This window comes from Tursiops truncatus, chromosome 2 (genome assembly GCF_011762595.2).
Source record: "Tursiops truncatus isolate mTurTru1 chromosome 2, mTurTru1.mat.Y, whole genome shotgun sequence".
Lineage (NCBI taxonomy): Eukaryota > Metazoa > Chordata > Mammalia > Artiodactyla > Delphinidae > Tursiops > Tursiops truncatus.
Window position 1 is genome coordinate 136,970,379 of NC_047035.1, and position 20,659 is coordinate 136,991,037.

Here is a 20,659-nt window from a genome sequence, read left to right on the forward strand (position 1 = left end):
GCCACAGTAAGAGGTTTAGCTTTTATTATAAGTAAAGCGAGAAGTAATTGGAGGGCTTTAAGCAGCAGAGTGACAAGATCCGATTTATGTGTTTAAAATATCACTCTGGCAACTGTGTTGGGAATGAAATGTAGGCGACAAAGCGGAGGCAATAAAACCCGTTAGGAGGCCATCATCACAGAGCCAGGTGGCTTGGATCAAGACAGTCTATGTGGAGGGAGAGGGAAGTGGATGGTTATAAAGTATCCTATGGACTTGATGAATTGAATGGTGGAAGAGTGAAGGAGGGCAGGGAAAGGGAAGAGAAGAGTCAAAAATGACTCCTAAGGTTTTGGCCTCAGCAATTTGGTGGATGGTACCACTTAGAGAAACACGAAACACTGAGGGTTTGGAGTGAGGATGTGGAATGAAACCACGAATTCTGTTTTGGCCAAGGCAAGTCTGCCTTGTGTCTTAGCCACCCAAGTAGAGATGCCAGGGAGGCAGTTTGATTTATGAGTCCAAAGGGCCAGGATGGGAACAGGGCTAGGAATATAAATGTACAGGTTTAGCGCTAAAGTCCCTTCCACCTTTAACTATCTATGATTCTGTGAAATCAGAGGCCAATGAGCAGGGGCGAAGTCATTAATAACAGCAAAACTACTGAGTCTTTCGTAAAGCACTGCCTTAAGCACTTTTCGAGCATCGTCTCATTTAAAGTTCAGAACAATCCCGTGAAGTGGGAACTATTATATTCCCTTCAAAGCTCACGGAAGCTCTAGGACATGGACTTGTAAATCTAGGATTTGAACGCTGGCCTTTCCATCTCCAAAGCCCACACTCCTAACTGTTAGCTACACAGCGTTCAACGGCTAAGTGCTGCATCTAAGAGAGAGGAGGAAGGGCACGTGTGAAGAAAAGGTCATGGGACAAGTGTGCCAGTTACAACCCCTTTGGGACTTGGAGAAAAATCAGTGCAGAGGTAAGGGGCAAGAAGAGGCAAAAGTCTACTGACACAATATCTACACATTGTCTTGGAACCCAGGATGGGGTGGTTATTTCAAGGAGAGAGAACACCAAGTAATTTACAATGCATAATAAATCAATCTCACCACATGTTCACCCCAGTGGTCTCAGGAGAAATGTGTTGCTGACTCAGCCGTGTCCTGAAAGGGCAGGGACTCTGGCCACTTCCTCTTTTCCTACCTGCCCAGTGTCGTTGCCTTTCTCTCCTTGTGAACATGACACTGTTGACACAATCGTGCCCAAATCTGGACATTCTCCCCTCCCCACCCCATTCCCCGCCCACACAGGTCAGCTCTGGGCTGGCTCTCTCAGCTGAAGACCTCGTGTATGTTTGCTTACAACAAAGAGGGATAACAGTGTGACTCAGGGAGAGAAATCAAGCAACTGAACACAAGAAAGATCCCAGCACAACAACTCTAAGGGATTAAATAAATTCTTTTGGCTTGCTGGAATCTTACATTACATATTCTTGGAAGTAAGTGGGCCACAGGCTAACGTTAAGAAATTTCTTACAGCAAAGATATTCAGGTCGTAACGTAGCTGTTGTTATAGGATTTGACCTGAATAGGAAAAGAAATGAAACAGAGCTTTCTCAACAGAGCTCTTTGAGGATGGATGGTGCTAAATCTCCCAGGGGAAATAGCGGCTCTCTAATAAAACTTTAAAGACCCTCCTCCACCTGCCCCCCATAAGGAATTCTTGCTGTGAAAACTAGACAGAGAAACAAAACATGCCTAGGAAGTAGAAAAGTCCAGGGACTTCAGAGTCAAAAGGATCAGAGTCCAAATCCTGGCTGTTCCACTAACTACTATGTGACCTTGGGGGAACTCAGTTATGACTTCTGAGCCTCAGTGTTCTCATCTATGAAATGGGGATAGGGGAACCCTAACTTATAGTTACCCTGAGGGGGTGAGATCATATTTGCCAAAGCACCAGGTCCAGGCCTTGGCACGTAGTAAAGTTCTCAATCAGTATTAGCTGTTCCCTCTTCTCCTCAGATACCTGCATTTTTTATGCAATTCTGTAAAAATGTTAAGAAAAATTTTTAATTGCTTCAGTGAAAAACATTGTCCCTTCTGGCCCATGAGCTACAGTAGAAAGATTTCTGGAAAGAGAATCAGAGGACTTTGGTGCAGTTGTATTTCTGGTACTTAGAAATCAGACCCTCTCTGGACCTGTCTTCTGGGCTATAAAAGAAGGCTGCCTACCGCACTCCCCAACCCAGGATGGTAAGAGGATTAAAGGAGATAACATAGGAGAAAGTACTTTGAAACCATGAAGCGCTCTACAGATGAAAGGAAGTACCATCACTTGAGTGCAGTTCATAGGTGGACATCGCCATGACTCTACTTATGGGGACCCCAGACTGTGGCAATCTGGTCTCTATGTGAGACACACCAGAGAAAACAAACCCCAGGAAGGAAGAGATGAGTCAGCTGCCTGGCGGGGGGGGGGGGGGCCCCGGTAGAAGATTCAGCAACCGATCCAAGTTCACTAGTGTTAGTGGGTGTGGTCTCAAGATGGAAATAAAGCGTAAGCTCATCAACTGCCACTGGGTGGATCCTTTCTGAAACTACCAGGGCTAAGAGGGGTCTACATACAGTCTAGAGCAAGGGGGACTAAACGGAGACCACAGAGAATCTATCAGAGTTTATTCATCAGTATTCAAGGAAGAAAGTCATCAGAGAGATTGTAGATAGGAGTATTCTAGTCACCAGAGAGATGCAGGACAGAAATCCAGCTTTTCCAGAATAAAGTAATGGTCAGAATCCCTGTCAAGGTCACCTAATCTCTCTTCTTTGATTCCACGATCACCACCGCCAGTAATAACAATAGTTACGTCACTGTTAGCAGCTTCCATTTCTAAACTGATTATTTACAGGCACTGGGCTAAGTGCTGTATGTGCCTCGTATCATTTAATCTTTATCACATCCCATCACCAGAACAGGCACCATTTTTACATCCATTAGCAAATAGCCATTCCAATTACCTACTTGGAAAATTCCTATCCTTAAGAATCCTTGGGACTTCCCTGGTGGCGCAGTGGTTAAGAATCCGCCTGCCAATGCAGGGGACACGGGTTCAAGCCCTGGTCCAGGAAGATCCCACATGCCGCAGAGCAACTAAGCCCGTGCATCACAACTACTGAGCCAGCACTCTAGAGCCCGCGAGCCACAACTACTGAGCCCATGAGTACAACTACTGAAGCCTGCGTGCCTAGAGCCCATGCTCAGCCACCGCAATGAGAAGCCCACGCACCACAATGAAGAGTAGCCTCCACTAGCTGCTACTAGAGAAAGCCCACGGGCAACAATAAAGACCCAACATGGCCAAAAATTAATTAATTAATTAATTATTAAAAAAAAGAATCCTTAATCGAAATCCTTAAGATCAGGGAAAGGATAGAGGGTCAAGAATATTCCAGTCTCTCAAAAAGTATTTCCCTTGGGCTTCCCTGGTGGCGCAGTGGTTGAGAGTCCGCCTGCCGATGCAGGGGACGCGGGTTCGTGCCCCGGTCCGGGAAGATCCCACATGCCGCAGAGCAACTAAGCCCGTGCGCCACAACTACTGAGCCTGCACTCTAGAGCCCGCGAGCCACAACTACTGAGCCCATGAGTACAACTACTGAAGCCTGCGTGCCTAGAGCCCATGCTCAGCCACCGCAATGAGAAGCCCACGTACCACAATGAAGAGTAGCCCCCACTTGCCGCAACTAGAGAAAGCCCTCATGCAGTAATAAAGACCCAACACGGCCAAAAGTTAATTAATTAATTATAAAAAAAAGAATCCTTAAAAAAAAAGAATCCTTAATCCGAAATCCTTAAGATCAGGGAAAGGATATAGGGTCAAGAATATTCCAGTCTCTCAAAAAGTATTTCCCTTGGGCTTCCCTGGTGGCGCAGTGGTTGAGAGTCCGCCTGCCGATGCAGGGGACGCGGGTTCGTGCCCCGGTCCGGGAGGATCCCACGTGCCGTGGAGCGGCTGGGCCCGTGAGCCATGGCCGCTAAGCCTGCGCGTCCGGAGCCTGTGCTGTGCAATGGGAGAGGCCACAGCAGTGAGAGGCCCGCGTACCGCAAAAAAAAAAAAAAAGTATTTCCGTTGATGTGTAGGAATCAGTATTTCATTTTTCACACTCCAGAAAAGACAGAGAAAACAGAAGCGGTCAAAAATAGATGGTCAGTCACTCGTAAACCTTGAAGAGTCCTAATCTCCAGCCTTCTTTGTGGCAGACCACCTGGCCTTCACATCGTTGGCTCCTTTTCTGGCACAGGAAAGAATTACACTGACTGATGCAACAGCAGCTTAGAGGTGGGAGACAGTTGAACCAATCAGAACAATTTGGATAACTTGACATTGGTACAGAAGGCAATGATCTCACTTCTGGCTTCTTATTGGGTACAGAGGGGAGAAGAAAAGACTTCTCAGCCATCACCCTAAGAAAAAAGAAGAAGAAGGGGGAAAACAAAAGCCGCCAAGCCAGGGCTCGGCAATTAGTGCTGGAGTAAGTGATCATCTTGTGATTGCTCAGCTGGGGCCTGAAGACTTGTAAATGCATGTAGAGGACAGAAATAGAAGATGCTGTGAGAGAGCAGAGAAACCTGGCCCATCTGCCAGGAGAAAATGTCCCGAAGCTGCCGGGAAATTCACTCAGTCAGGATTTGGGGTTTGTCTTCGTAAGGAGTAAAAGTTAATAAACCAACCCATCGATGAAGCCACTGCATATGCCTCGACCTCTTAACTCACTTCTCTGCGATCCTCAGGCTCCTCCAGCAGCCCCACTGTGCCTATCAGAGCCCCTGGACCAGGTGCTGACACTCTCACCTTGATCTGAGCATCCAACTAGCCCCCAATATGCAGACAGGCCCAAACTGGGGCTGGACTGATGGTGACCCATCTTTCTCACTCTTGATCCCTTTGTGGCCAATACCAAGTACTTTGTCAAGAGCCGGCCAATGTATCCAGGAGAAAACAGTGCCCAAGGTCATGGGCAGGCTCACTGGTGTCATCAGAACCTATTCCACCCAGACCCTTCCTGCCCCCAAAGTCTTGGGAATCTTGCAAAGCCCCACCAGCCCGTCACTGCCACCAGCCAGCAGACCCAGATCATCTCAGAAGAGATGGTGGGTCGCAGCCCTCTTCTGGGATCTCAAGGGTATTCAAAGACAGGTTCTAGTACAACCCAACTTCAGAGACACCTTTAACCCAAGATGCATCTCCCCCCACCTCTGTAGCCCATGGAAACATGATGGGTCCGGAAGCCCTCTCAGTTGCCCTACGAGCTTCGGGTGACACAGTGCCCTAGCAGGCTCTGAGCGCCAAGCCACTGTCGTCAAAAGGGACAGAGCCTCTCCTATGCTGGCAGCTTCTGTCCAAAGTATGACCCTAGACCGCAAACTGGCACTCCATGTGTCATATTCTGCCCGCAGAGTAGTTCTGCCTGGCCCATGAGTTGAGAGATTTTATTTTTAGTTACCAGTATTTAAAACTTGAAAGGTTTCACTGGACCTCCAGCTCTTCTTGAAAAAAAAAAAAGCAGTAAATCTGGCAACCCGAGGCCCCGCCTCCTCATGGCAGCAGTCAGCTGGAATTGCTTACAGGCTGCCTCTCGGGGGGAACACATGGTCCCCAGCCTCCACTCTCCCCACCTGGTCCGCCGTGGGCATTTGGCTTTGTGACCCTTGTATGAGTTAGTGTGAAAAGGAGACTTCTCAGAGGTCAAAAGCTTCTTCTCCTGGGATAGTTTACATTGAAACTCAAATCCCCAATAAAATAAACACCTGGAACATCCGGTCCAAGGCCCTCCTCTGGTCCCAGCTATGCCCCCAGCTGCGAAGAACACACATCAGAAGACTCCCACCACAGAGGCTCAATTAGGGCAAGGCAGCAATGGCTAAATGAGACAGCTGCAGGGGAGGCCTCAGTTCCCCACAGGTACTACATCAGTGGCCATACAGTGTGCTATGTCCAGAGAAAGGAAAGAAAGTTCAGCACAAAGCAGGGGTGGCCATAACTGATTAAAAAAATATTTTACCAAGCACTCACTACGTGCTTGGGAAAACACACAGAGGCCCGGGGGTGAGGCCAGGGCCCCCCAGAAGAGAAACAATTCACCCACTGCAATTCTCCACGACTTTTCTTTTTCTCTACCTCCCCTCCACTTCCCTTGGGTGCTGTGTCTCTTCCTGTGAGACTCCTATGCAGCCGGGATGCCCTTCAAGTGCAAAGTGCCTGGGCCAGTACAACTCTCAAGTGGCCAAAGGAAAGATTCATCTGCACACCATTCCTCCATTTTCTCCCCAAATACAGTAGACTCCATCCCCCTGGTTCCTATGGAATCTCTGCTCTTGGAGAACATGCCCAGCAGATGTCCAAAATGGTCACCATCTGAAAAGAAGGCTTGACCGAACAGTAAGGACCCCCAACAGGTGCAGCATGTTGGTACTTCCCCTAATCGCTGGCCCTAGGCTTCTTTTCAAGCCCACCTCTTCCCAGGAAATGGTGGTCCTCCCGTCTAATCCCAGAGTCTTCAGCCCAGAATTAGGCTTGGAGAGGAAACACCAAGCTCGTGTGATTCCACCCCTACAGGTCTAGACAGAGCCGAATGCCAGGAGGCCCCTCCACCATCAGACATGGCAGTGGTGGGAGGGGAGAGGGGAGAGGAGGGGGGCACACCCCCCCAGGGGATCAGGTGACATGGGGATCCCACCAGGGTCATGTCACCTCCAGCTTGTCCCAAAGCTCTGTGACCTTATATACAGGTGTCTCTGCTTTTCAGAGCTCTTCTCCACTGAACCCAGAATCTATTTCGACATGACACGTGGCCTGGCCCTGCTTTCCCCCTTCCGAACCCCAGGCCACCACCCCAGTGCACACACACACACACATACACACACACACACACTTACGGACCTACACATGGTCTCAGAAGTATAGTACTCACATCACACACTACACTTATATGGGGAATTTCCTCTCATTTACATTCCAATACGATTGCAAATTTCATCACAGGAAGTGAACACACTTGGGAGTGAAGAGACACTCCCTCCCGCTAATCCTTGGTCCTAGGCTCTTCCATCCAACAGGAAACTTACAGATCATCAAATCCAAACCCGTTGTGTTAAAAGGCAAAATCTCAGGTCCAGAGAAGTGAAGGGACTTGCCCCAGGACACAGTGGCAAAGCCGGGTCCAGATCTCAGGCCTTGGGCTTCACAGCCCAGGACTCTCTCCCGCCCTATGACCTCACCCACCCACTCTCTAAGGCCCGGGTCCCAGCTCTCAGCTCTACTTACATATAGCGCAAGTGGGGATTTTTGGCAAAGGCTCTGGGCTGGATGCTCCGAAGTCCTGAGTTCTTGATGGTCCTGGAGAGAGAGAAAAAGATGTTCAGCAGAGCTTATGGAGCAGAGAAACATCTCTGCTCTGGGCCAAGGCTGACAGCCAGTGAGGCCAAGACTGGACGGCAGCCGCCCGGTGAACTGAACGCATCTCTTCATCAGCAGCCGTCACTGGGTGATCCAACTGAGGGGGTCCAGTGGGAGGCATCTGGGCTCACACCCCACTGGGACCTGGGTCAGGGTGAGGGATGTGCCCGTCCTGGCAAGTGGGTAAGAATCTGGTCCACGACTACTGCACTGCCACCCACTTTGTGCCTCTTCCCTTCCACCCCAAATCTCCCACAGCCACTTGCACTGAATCCAAAGGAGGAGGTGACTGCAAATGTCCTGCTCCACGGGGACCATCAGCCAAGCAGAGGGCTGAGAAAGGAACACTAGCCCAGGAGACCTGGGCTCAGGTTCTGCTTTGAAACCCAAGCTATGGGCTAGCCCTAGCCCATCCCACTCCCCACACACCCCGGGAGCTGGTGCACTCACAGTTTCTGGAGGCCGGTGTAGAGCTCCATGTCCACGGCGTTGAGCGTGTGCAGACCGCGCCAGTTCTCTATGTGTCTGCAGGGGAGAGGAAAGGCAGGGTTCAGGTCAGCAGAGGGGCCACGGGAAAGGCACTGGCTTTAGTGGCAGAGACCTGGGTTCAAATCCTGGAGCAGCCACCCATGAGCCAGGATTTCCACCAAGTCGCCAATTATCTCTGAGCCGGTTTCTTCCCCAGTGTGGTGTCACGCGTGCCACCTGGCTGATGGGCTCACTGTGGGATCCCAAGCGCCAAACTCATGGACAGCATTTAACGTTCCCCCCTCAGCTCCAGAAAAACTACTCTTTAAATTCTTGAGATCCAATCTCCCTGTGGGTCTTCCTGACTTAGTTTCCTTCCATTCTCTTTCATTCTTTTTCATATATAGGATTGTTTAAAGGGCAGGCTTGTTTTCTTAAGTTCCTGCCCGTAAAGACAATACAAATGACGTGGTTTAAATAAAGGGGGTGTGTAGGGGGGCTTGCTGGTGAACATGGCTTGGGGGTGGAAAAGCCCAGAAGGAACACACACCTCCTCAGAGTCCCCCAAGGGGCCAGACATTGATGACCCCCTTTGGGTGACCACGGCCCAATCCATCTGGAGTTCAAGAACATCAATGGCTTGATAAGGCAGAATCAACTCCACAAAGGAGGGGTGACCACAGGCCTGGGTGTCATGAAAAGAACATGAGGCTGGTAGCCGAGAAGCCTGATTCCAGCCTCATCTCTGTGACTTAAGCAGCCGTGGCTTTGAACGTGAGCTTTCAGCTCTCTGGGCCTCTGGTGTCCTCATTTGTAAAGACAGAGGGTTGCACCAGATCAGCAGTTTCACCCCCATCCCTTCACAAAGATCTCGTTTTAGAACTTACTCCCAAGAGTCTTCATATTTAGCTCCCTAAACATGTATCGAAAAAGCACACACATTTATTAAGTAATAATTAATTCATCTTCTCGGATTTATTAATCCAAGATATAAATCACTGTTAACCAGAGCTTTTTATCAACAGGCATAAAGCAGTGCTGACTCACCCAGTGGATAAATTCCAGCCCAAAGCAAAGGAATTCTTGAAAGTACTGTTAGCATGGAAGGGCTTATCATGGGTATGCACTTGATTTCCTTTGTTCGTTTATTTGTTTGTTTTATATTGACAAAACACCAGGGACAAACATCCTCGTTACTGCTTTTGGTGTCAAGGTGGAGAACCATCAGACTGTTGATTACCAAGGTCCTTTCCAGCTCTAGAGCTGTCTGAGCGAAGACCATTCATACACACCCGCTACCCCAAGGAGCTTCAAGGGGCCACGGGAAAAGGCTTCCCGCTGCCCAAGCTACCCTACTGGGATCTGACTCTCCTGTCAGTGCCCCCAAAGTCTAAGCCTGCTCTTTGCAAGGAGGGAAAAGAAGTGACAGCTCACCCTGGGACAGAGCTACCCGAGGCACAGAAAAGTGGCAGCCACCTCCCCCAGACGTCTCCTCCCTAGCCCCACCCCACCCGTGGCTCTGCCATCTGCCATCAGCTGGAGCCGGAGCCAGGAAGGCCACAGGGAGGTGGTGGCCAGGGCCTCTGGAAGCATTTCAGAGTCGCGCAGTAACAAGGTATGCCAAGAGCCCTTTTTGTACCACATTCTCTCGGAGCCCCTGCTAAGCAGCCAGACACACTGGCATCTGCTGGGGACATGGACCAGGTGGCCAGGTCAGTACTGAATTCCAACTCCAAAGCCTTCTCCCTGGAAGCCTCATGGCCCCACGACAGTTTGCTTGGTCTGGTCTCGCCAGGGCAGGGACCCTGGCTCCATGTCAGATGAAAAGGAAGGCCAGAAGTGGTAGAAGGACCTGGGCCAGCCCCACTCCCACCCAGAGTATTCACTGGTGCCTCGGTCCATGTAAACCACCAAGTAGATTGCAGTGTTTCTGCAGGCGGCCATTCATTCATGGGAGCCCAGCTTCAGACAAGAATCTACTTCCAACAAGCAGCTGTCAATCAAGTTGTTTAAATAAATGAAATCATTTTTCTGAGCCCACATTAGAATTCCAGAAATGTGTTTTTATTATGGCTGAGTTGTCAGTCATTATTGCATTCTAATACTTTACCCCTCTCAGCCCTCCTGTCCTTACGCCCACAAATGACCCTTCCCCTGCATAGGCACACACCGAGACATGGCAGGACAATGGCTGAAGTCCTTGGTGCAAAGGACTCCCTGGTCAATAGCATATGGTCCCTGCATCCTCTTTTGGGTCTGAGTTTTCCTACATGGGGGAATAGCACTTTTACAGCAACGGTGCAACAGTGTGCTTAGGAGTTGGGGCTCCAGAGCCAGGCCAGCAAACTACAAATTCCAACCCACCGCTCATTGCTGTACAGCCTGAGAAAGAAGAATCGTTTTTACATTTTCTTAAAAATCAAAAGTAGAATCCTATTTTGTGACATGTGAAAAGTATATGAGGGCTTCCCTGGTGGCGCAGTGGTTCAGAATCCGCCTGCCGATGCAGGGGACACGGATTCGTGCCCCAGTCTGGGAAGACCCCACATGCCGTGGAGCGGCTGGGCCTGTGAGCCATGGCCGCTGAGCCTGAGCGTCCGGAGCCTGTGCTCTGCAACGGGAGAGGCCACAACAGTGAGAGGCCCGCGTACGGCAAAAATAAAAAAAGTATATGAAATATAAATGTCCGTTTTCATATCTACTCATTTACTCTTTTCTGTGACCACTTTTCCCCACAAAGATGGAGGTGAGATGGAGCTGCAGAGACTCACCTAAAATATTGACTTTCTGGCCTTTTACAGAAAAAGGTTGCTGACCTGCGTAGCGCCAGGCTGCCAGGATACTATGTGACCCTGTCCAGGTTACTTCACCTGTCTGTGCCTCAGTTTCGTCATCTGTCAAATGGGGATAATATCAATGAAATACCTTCATCATAAGAAGGACATGAAGATTGAAAGGCTATGTTAAAAAGCCCTTTCGGCAGCTGGGATGCACAGTCAGTCTTCAGGTAGTGCCTGTGATGATTGTTTTTAAACCTGGGTTTTGTAGAGGCTGAGCAATCTTTTCTCAGTTTTCAAGCTAAAAAGGGCAAGCTGGTTCTGCTGGAAGTTGTCACCTCTCAGCAATCATTGATTAAAAACTCCAAGGGGCAGAAGGGTGGAGGGACAGTAAACCTGTCATTCATGACCTCCAGGAAAACTGTTCAAGCAGAAATTATAAACAGCTTCAGAGGATGCACAGACGGCAGTGCAGAGCGGGTTCCCAGGGAAAAGCAGGGTGGCGAAGGTGCAGCCTGACATTTGCAGTTGACGTGGGCAGGGCACCTGCCAAGTTTTCTCGATGACTCACCACTTGGTACCAGCCCGGGGGGTCAGTTATGGTAACTCTGCTGGCTGCTTTGTGCTAATAGGGAGGCCATGAGTTTTAAGTTTAAAAGGCAGGCTCTAAAAATAATAAATGGATAAAGTATGAGTGCAGTCTGCTTTGGTTTGGTTTGTGGTAAACAGTGGTTCCCTCCGCCTAGTACAGTTACATGTGACTTCTTTTTGTGTGCTTTTCTGGGTCGTCCAGGTTGTTTTCACGGAGCACTGATTTTGTCATTTGAAAAACAATCAAGAATGATGTTTTTGAAGGAAGGTTAGGCCCTTGAGCCCTGTACGGGGCAGTCACTGGTCACCCTGTTCCAGGACCACAGGCTGCACCAGCCCCCCCGAGCAGAGCCTGCTGCCGCTGTGGGGAGACGAGAACTCAGAGCGATGCCAGGAACATGGGTCAGTGGGACCGCCAGATCCTGCGTCTGTCTGCTCAGGCAGTGTGTGGTGGTAGCTGCCTCACAGAGACCTGAAGCCTTGCTCTCAGTGTGACTCCAGGCTCCCATCCCTACTTTAATTACCTCCACTTTAGTCCCTTGAATACAATGGTTCCCAACTGGAGGCGATTTTGCCCCCCAGGGGACATTTGACAATGTCTCTGGAAACACTTTTGGTGGTCACAACTGGGGGACAGGAAGTGACACCGGCATCCACAGGGATGCTCCTAAACATTTCAATAATGCACAGGGCAGCATGCCCACAACAAAGAATTATCAGCCCCAAATGTCCACAGCATCGAGGCTGGGAAACCCTGCTTTATTATACAAGTCTTCTACCGAAGATTCCATTGAAAAAAAAGTTTCATGGCTTCAGACATAATTTTGAAAATGATTGTTTTGCAGCAAACACCAAAAGGCCCCCGGCCAACACCAAAAAGCTTGCCTCTAGGTCACAGGGTCCAGGTGAGAGAAGAAAATCAAAAGCCATGGTTCTCAGGACACTCCCGTGACAAGGGCATTACTTGAGAGGAAATGAGGGGTCTTTGGCCCACTGGACCTTGGCCCAAGACAGGTTACACATTCTAAAAGCAATAATGGTCTCTTCTCACCAAGCTCTGGCTGGAAGCCACTGCCTAGTGCCTTGTCCCTCCACTGAATGTTATCCTTCTGCATTTCTAAGGCCTCGTCATTGCATGGAAATACGAAATGTGCCATCCAGAGAGTCAACGCAATGCCCTGTCCCTGCCCTCTCGCCACTGCCCTTCCCTGACACCACAGAATCATGACTCTGCCAGGAGCTGATATGCAACACTGTTCCAGAGAGAGGGAGGAAGTGAGGCTTAATTCATGACAACACTGAGCTCCCAAGCCGGAGCTGGGCTTAGGGCTACAGCTCAGAAAACTTCAATGAGATCTTGGGGGTCCCATGGTCAAAGTACATGCTGCTTCCAGGTGGACTTGGGAGGAAAGGAGCCACTCCCAGTGGCTCACCCAGCAACCATTCCTGGAGCAGATAAACCCAATCCACAGTTGCTTCGGAGCCCTGTGGAAATGAGCTAGGATACAAATGAAGTATTAATTAATACTTTCACAGAGAATATAAAAATCCTTCGTGCTAGATTAAATCCAATTGTGCTTTTGTACCATTGCTTCTTCTTCCTTCTGTTTGGCTTGGGCCAGTATGGTAATGAGTTGGCAATCTCCAAGCATATAAAAATTAGATGGTACAGACTGTGGTCCCTATTTTAATTAAAAACATGCCATGTGGATATGTTTAAGAGTTGCTTATACCTCCAATATTTAAATCCTAAACACAGAAAACCCTAGAACACTGAGATGTTCAAGTCCATCCAACACCAGGGGACTAAGTTTGTTGGGAAGGCCCATGAGAGGGGCAAAGCACCCTTCATCTGGCAGAACTTTCCTCCTCACCTGGGTAATCAGCAAGACAAGGATTGGTTGGTGGGACAAGGGAGCATCCTTCCTTCCTTTAGATGTGGCAGGCCCAGTATTTCTTCATTTTCCCAAGCTTTCCTCTCTCCTCCCTTGCTGTCAGATGGCTGTTATTTTCACTGTGATTCCTCACTGCTATTAATGAGCTGTTCTTCATAACCAAATTTTCCAGACAACTAAATTTAAATGCAAAACTTCTGCATGGGGCTCCCCTCGTGGTGCAGTGGTTGAGAATCATCTGCCAATGCAGGGGACACGGGTTCAAGCCCTGGTCTGGGAAGATTCCACATGCCACGGAGCAACTAAGCCTGTGCGCCACAACTACTGAGCCTGCACTCTAGAGCCTGTGAGCCACAACTACTGAGCCCGCGTGCTGCAACTACTGAAGCCCGCGCGCGTAGAGCCCATGCTCTGCAACAAGAGAAGCCAACACAATCAGAAGCCCGCACACCACAATGAAGAGTAGCCCCCCCTCGCCTCAACTAGAGAAAGCCCGTGCACAGCAACAAAGACCCAACACAGACAAAAATAAATAAATTAAATAAATTAATTTTAAAAAACTCTCTGCGTGTTCAACTTCCTTGCTGAATGTTTCTTTTTTCCCAAAAAATTCATTACACACCTCCTTGACTTTTGAAGCAGAGTAAACAGAACACGGCTTAGATTTCCTTGATGATCCTGGATCATTGTGATCAACCCACCTAGCCCACTGAGCTGTAGCACAGTGACACCACTAGAGGCTCTCAAAGTAAGCAGAACCTGCGCCCCTACCCAAAGTGGTCCTACCCTGAAATGACTCTTGAATTCTAAGTGCAATTGCCTTCATTTTTAATGGTTTTCTGGCTCTTCTTTGCTATTGGGCTGTGCCCCCGGGGACCTTGCAACATGCTGAGACCAGTCTGCTCTGCAGTCCATTGGAGAACAGAGGTCAAGAGCAGGCACCCTGAAGGTAGGCTGACCTGGAGACGACACCCAGCTCTGTGCTTAGAAGCCTGATGCCTCTGGGCTAGTTACTCCAGCCTCTCCAGACCTCAGTTTCCTAATAGGAAATGCAATGGCCATGAGGATTAGATGAGGCCATGCCGACGTCCTCCATTCGGCTCTGACGCCTAGCACTAGTGCAATGTATAGCTGATTCCATGACCGTCTTTGGAACTGTGCCTTCAGTAAAAGTAAAAGGAATCTGAATAAGGATTTAAGGGAATATGAAAAACTTCAGGCACAGACATGCGTGCACGCGCGCGCACACACACACACACACACACACACAGACACACAGAAAGGTAGATATTTGTCCTTGTTTTCTTACTTTGTTTCGCATTCCCTTTCTGGATAATTGAGCTCGCCAGATAAGTAAGCATTCTTGTTGGTAATTCATAATTCACATTTTCCTGGTGGCACCATCACTAGTATATTATATTCAGTATATTCATTCTTGGAGCTGTATCCCGGCAGGAGGTAGCTGAAACTGGTGTTTCTCAGATGTTCTGTATATGAATTCTCCACGCCTCCAACACAGAACATAAGAGCTTCGGATAACAAGGCTCGACAGGTGTGGCTTCATCACCAGATGCCCCTGTCCCCTGTCAGACCTGAGGCTCCCATCACCTTCTCACCTGAATCCTGTTCTAAGACAGAGTTGGGTGCCTGGAGAAACTAGCCTGGAACCTCATTTTCTAATAAGTCAGCGTTGGAGCACACACATGCATGAGCGTGCACACACACGCACACGCACATACTTGCACACACACAAAGGATGTGCCGGGTGTTTGACTTCCCAGCTTTGCAGGCCAAGGAGGAAATTGATTTGTTATCCAGGCATATTATGTCTAGTGATCCAGACAGAAGCATTAGCTTTCAATTATCTAATATGTTTAGCATTATAAACAAACCGTCTGGAGCAACAGCTCCATGGAGCGCAGGCACCAGGGGGCTGGAGGAGAGCTGCATCGGATCACACCAGCCAAGTCACCCGGTTCTCCCTCCCTTGACAGCTGTCAAGGGGGATACTAGAAGCCTGGGGAGCCTTCCTGGGCTGGCAACCCCGGCATGCCAGCACGTGAGCACACCAGCTCTACAAGCAGCTGCCCGCCAAGGACCACGGTGAACCAGCCCCACATCACAGACACCCCCGGGACTGCAGAAAGGAACATTCAGATCGTGTGGTGAACAGATGGAAGATGGCAGCATCTGTGCCGGCTTCCTGATCAATTCCAAAGCTCGTGCCAGGAACGAACGGGGTATGTTTGTGTGCACACCTGTGCTCTTCAGGTGCTGAAATGCTGCGTCTCCTAACAGAGAAAAGGTCAAGGGCACACATCTGGAACTCAGCCAGCTCACTGGGGAGTCCAAGCTGCCCCGCTCAGGTCCCAGCCTGTGATCAGACTGACCTGCCCATCACCAGTCTGTCTGTTTCTCCCTATTTTCACTGCTGTCCACACATCTGCACGCCAGGGAGCCACCGCCTCTAACTGCAAACGGCCACTGCCTCCTAGCTGGCCTCCCTGCTTTCACTCTTCTCCTTCCACAGTCTCTGCTCCAGAGTGATCATCCTCTCCCCTGCTTATAACCCTCCAACTGCTTCCTTTGGTCCTTACAATAAAATCCAAAACCCGGGCCGTGGCCTACAAGGTCCCTCATGAGCTGATTGTTAGCCGCTTCCATAGTCCCTTCGCTGAACACATTCCCCTGGTTTTCTAGGCCCTGGCCACACTGACGTGCCTTCTGTTTTTTAAACCTGCCAGGCTTATTCCCGGTCAGAATTTCCATGAAATGCTCTTCCCTGACTCCTTTTAATCCCTCAGGTCTCCCCTCCAAGGTCACCTTCTCAGAGAAGCCGGCTCCTCTGTGAGCCCACCCTCCCTTCCCCGCCAGCTGCTCTGACGCAAGCCCGTTTATGTCCTTCACAGCCTTTCATAACCATCTGTAATTGTCTTATTTGATTACGTGTTTGTCGTGTCTCTAGAACTATGATACTTGAGAACAGAGATCCTATCTGCCTTCTTCCCCACTCCCTCACCTCCAGAATCTCAAATAAGGGCAGTTACCCCAGGATAAGTACATGACTGGGAAGCCATCCAGGTTGGTGCTAAATAGCCGCCTCGATGCCCCAACTCATGCCAGAGGTTTTCCAGGCTCAGCACAGGCAAGGTCCTCACCCTGGGCTCAGCTGAGCAGCCCAGAGCCCTGGGCCAATCCCACAGGAACCCTGAACTTGATCTCTGAGGAGGAATGTGTCCCAGGGCACACCATTCAACATCCCAACTGGGAACAGGCAACTTAGGGCATCACTACAGAGCCCAGAAACGGGGTGATCCCAGAGGTCTCAGGAGGCCCAGATCTCCCCCCCAGGACCAGATGTCATGTCTACTGCCCACCACGGGGATCAGGAGTGGGGGAGTGGGCAGGGCCTCCTCTCAGCAAACATGGCAGCAGATGAGATGGGAATGCTCTTGACACCTGAGCTCAGCTTTTCCATCTTTCCCTTCCCCAGGTGACGATGACCTTCACCAGAACATGAGTTTTCTGAGGGCACTGACCAAATGCTCAGTGACATCTGGCTGAAGGAATGAAGGAATGAATGAACCCCGAAGTGATCAACAGCAGAGCTTAAGCGTTTAGCCCTCTACCAGCCCCGCTGTGGACCTTCCCCTGCCCTCACCCCTCGAGACACCTTCTCGAGGACTCATTCCTATTTTCTCCCTCTCTCCTCTGTCCCCTCACTCTCGCCCTCTTAGATTTTTCCATCAGCATACAAACACATCCTAGGAGAGCCCATTTCAAAGAAAATCTCCTGGACTCCATGTTCTCCAGCTACCAACTCATGTCTCTCCAGCTCCGTAGGACAAATGTTTTCAAAAGAATTGTCTACATTCCCAGGCCTCACTTCCTCACCTCCCTTTGATTCTTCACCCCAATCTGTCTTCTGTTCCCACCACTCCTCTGAAACTACACTGCCAAGTCAACAGTGGTTTCCACGTTGGCAAATTCTTCTCTGCCACCCAGTTTCCCAGTCTCTTGGTGGCATTTTACCTAGTTAACTACTCTCTCCTTCTGAAAACATTCTCCTCTCTAGGAATTCCTTAACTCTACTCTCTGCCGGGTTTCTTTCTATCTCTCTGGCTAGCCCTTCTTAGTCTCCTTTGCTGGTTCCATAGTCTTTGTCTGATCCCTCAATGGTGGAGTCTCCAGGTTGTGCCCCCACCCAGCCACAGGGATCTTACCCAGGTGCTTGGCTCCAAACACCATCCAAGCGCCCCAAGGTGTCTCTAGTCGGACCTCTCCACTGAGCTCCAGGCTCTTCCCTGATACGTCCGCAGGTCCAACACCAGCCCTTGCTGTCCTCCCACTTGGGCTTCTCCATCTCAGTAAATGGCACCGGTACCACCCGGTTGTCCAAGTCAAACTTCATCATTGATTGCTCCGTTCCTTCCCTCCAACAGCCACCCCTTAGCAAGTGCACCTCCACAGGAGATCATCAGCTCTGTCCGCTCCTCAGAACCTCCACTCTTATCACCCCTGATCACCCAGGCCACCATCGCCCCTCACAAAGACCACTGCCTCAAAAGCATGACCACTGCTTCCACTCCCACCTGACTAAACCTGTCCTCGCACAGAAGGCTGAATGAGCTTTTCATAACATAAATCAGATCATGTCCCCCTCCCCCACCCACTCCCCACAAAAAGAAACCTCCAATGGCTTCTGCACTTGAGATGGAATTCAGACTCCACCTCAGCCAGCAAGATCCTCCATGTCTGGCTCATCTCTCTCCCTCCTCAGCTCAGACTAACCTTACCCGTGTTCACTTGGCTTTCCTCCCACTGGTCTTCTTTCTAGTCTTCAAATCATCAAGCTCCCTCCCCCCTCTCAGGACCTTTGCAGTTGGTTTTGCCCTTAAAAGCACTTGGACTCCCCTTCAATGTCATCTCCTCAGGGAGGCCTTCCCTGACCAACCACCTAAAGACATTCTGTATCACCTTCCTCTGGATCAATAGTTCTCAAGCCGGGGTGGATTTAAGCCCTCAGAGAACACTTGGCAATGTCTGGGGACATTTTTGGTTGTCATGACTGGGGAGGGGCTACTGCATCTAGTGGGTAGGGGCCAAGGATGTAACTAGATATCCTACAACACAAGACAGCCCCTCACAACAAAGAGTTATCCCCTCCAGAATGTCAATAGTGCCAAGGTTGAGAAATGTCACTCTAGGTACATCCTTTATATCATTTGACAAAATCTATAATTACCTCATGTATGTGTTTACTTGTTGACTGTGTCTCTCCCCCAACAGAATGCAAGCTCTCTGAGGGCAGGCAACCTATATTGTTCACTACTGTATCCACAACATTCAGCCCAGTTCTTAGTACAAGGTAGAAGATTTAAATGAACAAATTAATAAATGACTGTACTTCCTCAGAACCCTGGGACCTTGCAGCAAGTCATGAAAAGCCTATGGTTCCCAAGGTCTTGACGGGACCAGCATTTTCTCCAACTATTTGAAAAGACAAAGGTGTAAAGAAGCAAGCTGTGTCTGGCGGGTAGGGGAGGGAGGCACAGCCCTGTGGCCCCTTGGAGACAGTCCCCTCTTGTCTACAGATGAGACTCAAACCACATTGATCATAAACCCTCCAGTCCCTACTAGACATCTCAGCTTTGAACTAGGAGAGAAAGAGGAGGTCTTTGATCAAGAGCAGAAACAGCCTGAGGCAGGGAGAGACACATTAGCTTTGACCCTTTCTCCCCAGTGGGCCTTGGAGGAGAAAGTCTGAGTGAGAAGGAAAGTCTAGTCTAGGCCGGAGCAGCTGGCTTGAAAGTAATCCAATAGTGCAAGCTCTGGGCCTAAGAGCAGCTGGCCGCAGCGGTCCTGAAAGTGCTGCCTTTCGAGTGGCCAATTTCCTTAGGAAAATCTGAAATGGCCAGGCTACCCTTTACTGAATTATAAAGCACTTATCACTTCTTTAATAACTACCCGTATGGAGGACTTAATTCACTCAAAATGGAAGTTATAAAGGCAAATTGGTAAGTGAGCATTAGGCTCAAGTGTGTTGCATAAAGACTTACGAGGGCAATATTTTCCCCTATTAAAAGGGTAGACTTCCTCGCTGCAACTCGGCCTCAGAGTTAATGCGGAGAAGTCACTCCAAAGCTCTGGGTGCTTTCATTGCGAGAGGGTAATTCCAGGTCACTGGAAGGAAAGGGAGTCCTTGACTTTGCGGGAATAATTATCCCCAGAACCTAAGGGTTTCAGAGTGATTAGTTAAGGTAGCCATCAGGAAGACAAGATCACAAGTGTGGTACCTAGGCTTCCCTCTGCACGGCAAGCTGGGATGGGACCAAACCACAGAGAAGAGAGAAGTCACGGCACAAAGGAAGAAGGGTGAGCTGGCCCAAGACCGGAAACAGGATGTGGAGTGGGAGACTGCAGGGAGAGAGGCTCCTTTAAAGCATCACTGCTGGAAGAAACACTGGCTCATATCCGAGACCTAAAAGGAAGGCGTCAACAGCATTAACCCTTGTAATCTGTAAGGAAACCAGCACTTCAGTTCCTTAAGTTTCCAAAGGATTCCACTTTGGGGGCTGGAGAGATGCAGTTTTTTCTCTTGTTAACTTTTTTCACTTTCTTGCTTCAGCATCGTGAGCAGTTTCCTATCCTCTGGCAATGAGCTCTCTGTTCTCTTCCCCATCTACTCACTCTGTTGGAAGACATCCCTCCATTCATATGACTTCAATTACTGCCTAATTAGAGATGAATTCCAGCTCTACCCTTAATGCCTAACCTCTCCACTGTCCTGTCTTCCTGTTCTCACAATACGCATTCCCCTGGACACCTAAGAACAAAAATATAGACAGAACAGCTTACTCTTACCTCCTGAATTCTCCCAAACTACCTCTGCTGAGTCCTCCTGACTTGAAACATTAGAGCAGAGATCGAGTAGATTTCAACTTATGTGCAATACCAGTGGGTTAGTGAGAGTTAACACAGATTGCTGTGTTTAGAAGGAGTCTGTGGTTGAGGCCAAAAAAGAACTGTGATTGATTAGTGATGTCTGCCCTGGGCACAGGATACAGAAGGGCACAGGATACAGAAGGGCAACATAAATACGATCTATAAACCATATCTATCCAAGAAGACTTGATATCTCTCTCTCACTCCTTTTCAGATTCAAGTCCTACTAATCTCTCCTCTGCTGATATTTCTAGTAGCTTCCCTCATCTTTTTATGTCCACAGCCCCTACCTGAGAGAGCCTCATGTCCAGATGGATACAACAACCTCGTAGCAGACCTTTCAGCTTCCAGCCTGTTCTAGGCTCTACTCTCCCAATGATGACACTGAACCTGTCCCTCAAAGGCTCAAGACCCTCCAATGGCTAACAAATGCTTCTCACGCCAAACTGAAACACCTTAGGAAGCTAAAGTCTGCAGGGAAAGCTGTAGCTGAGGAGAAGGGGTTGGACAAAGGGGCACAGATCCTTGGAGGAAAGAAGCAACTTTTTCTC

The 20,659-nt window shown here is 49.3% G+C and overlaps 1 protein-coding gene across 7 annotated transcripts in view; it reads right to left on the reverse strand.

Moving 5' to 3' along the window:
- Positions 1 to 20,659, reverse strand: part of NTRK3 (neurotrophic receptor tyrosine kinase 3) — a 388,119-nt gene that overhangs the window by 305,803 nt on the left and 61,657 nt on the right. For all 7 annotated transcript variants that reach the window (XM_073801379.1, XM_073801378.1, XM_073801380.1 and 4 more), the window contains exons 2-3: positions 7,883 to 7,957; positions 7,301 to 7,372 (exon numbers count right to left, since the gene is read on the reverse strand). In XM_073801379.1, the coding sequence (XP_073657480.1) occupies positions 7,301 to 7,372; positions 7,883 to 7,957 (147 nt within the window). The remainder of the gene's footprint in view (positions 1 to 7,300; positions 7,373 to 7,882; positions 7,958 to 20,659) is intronic.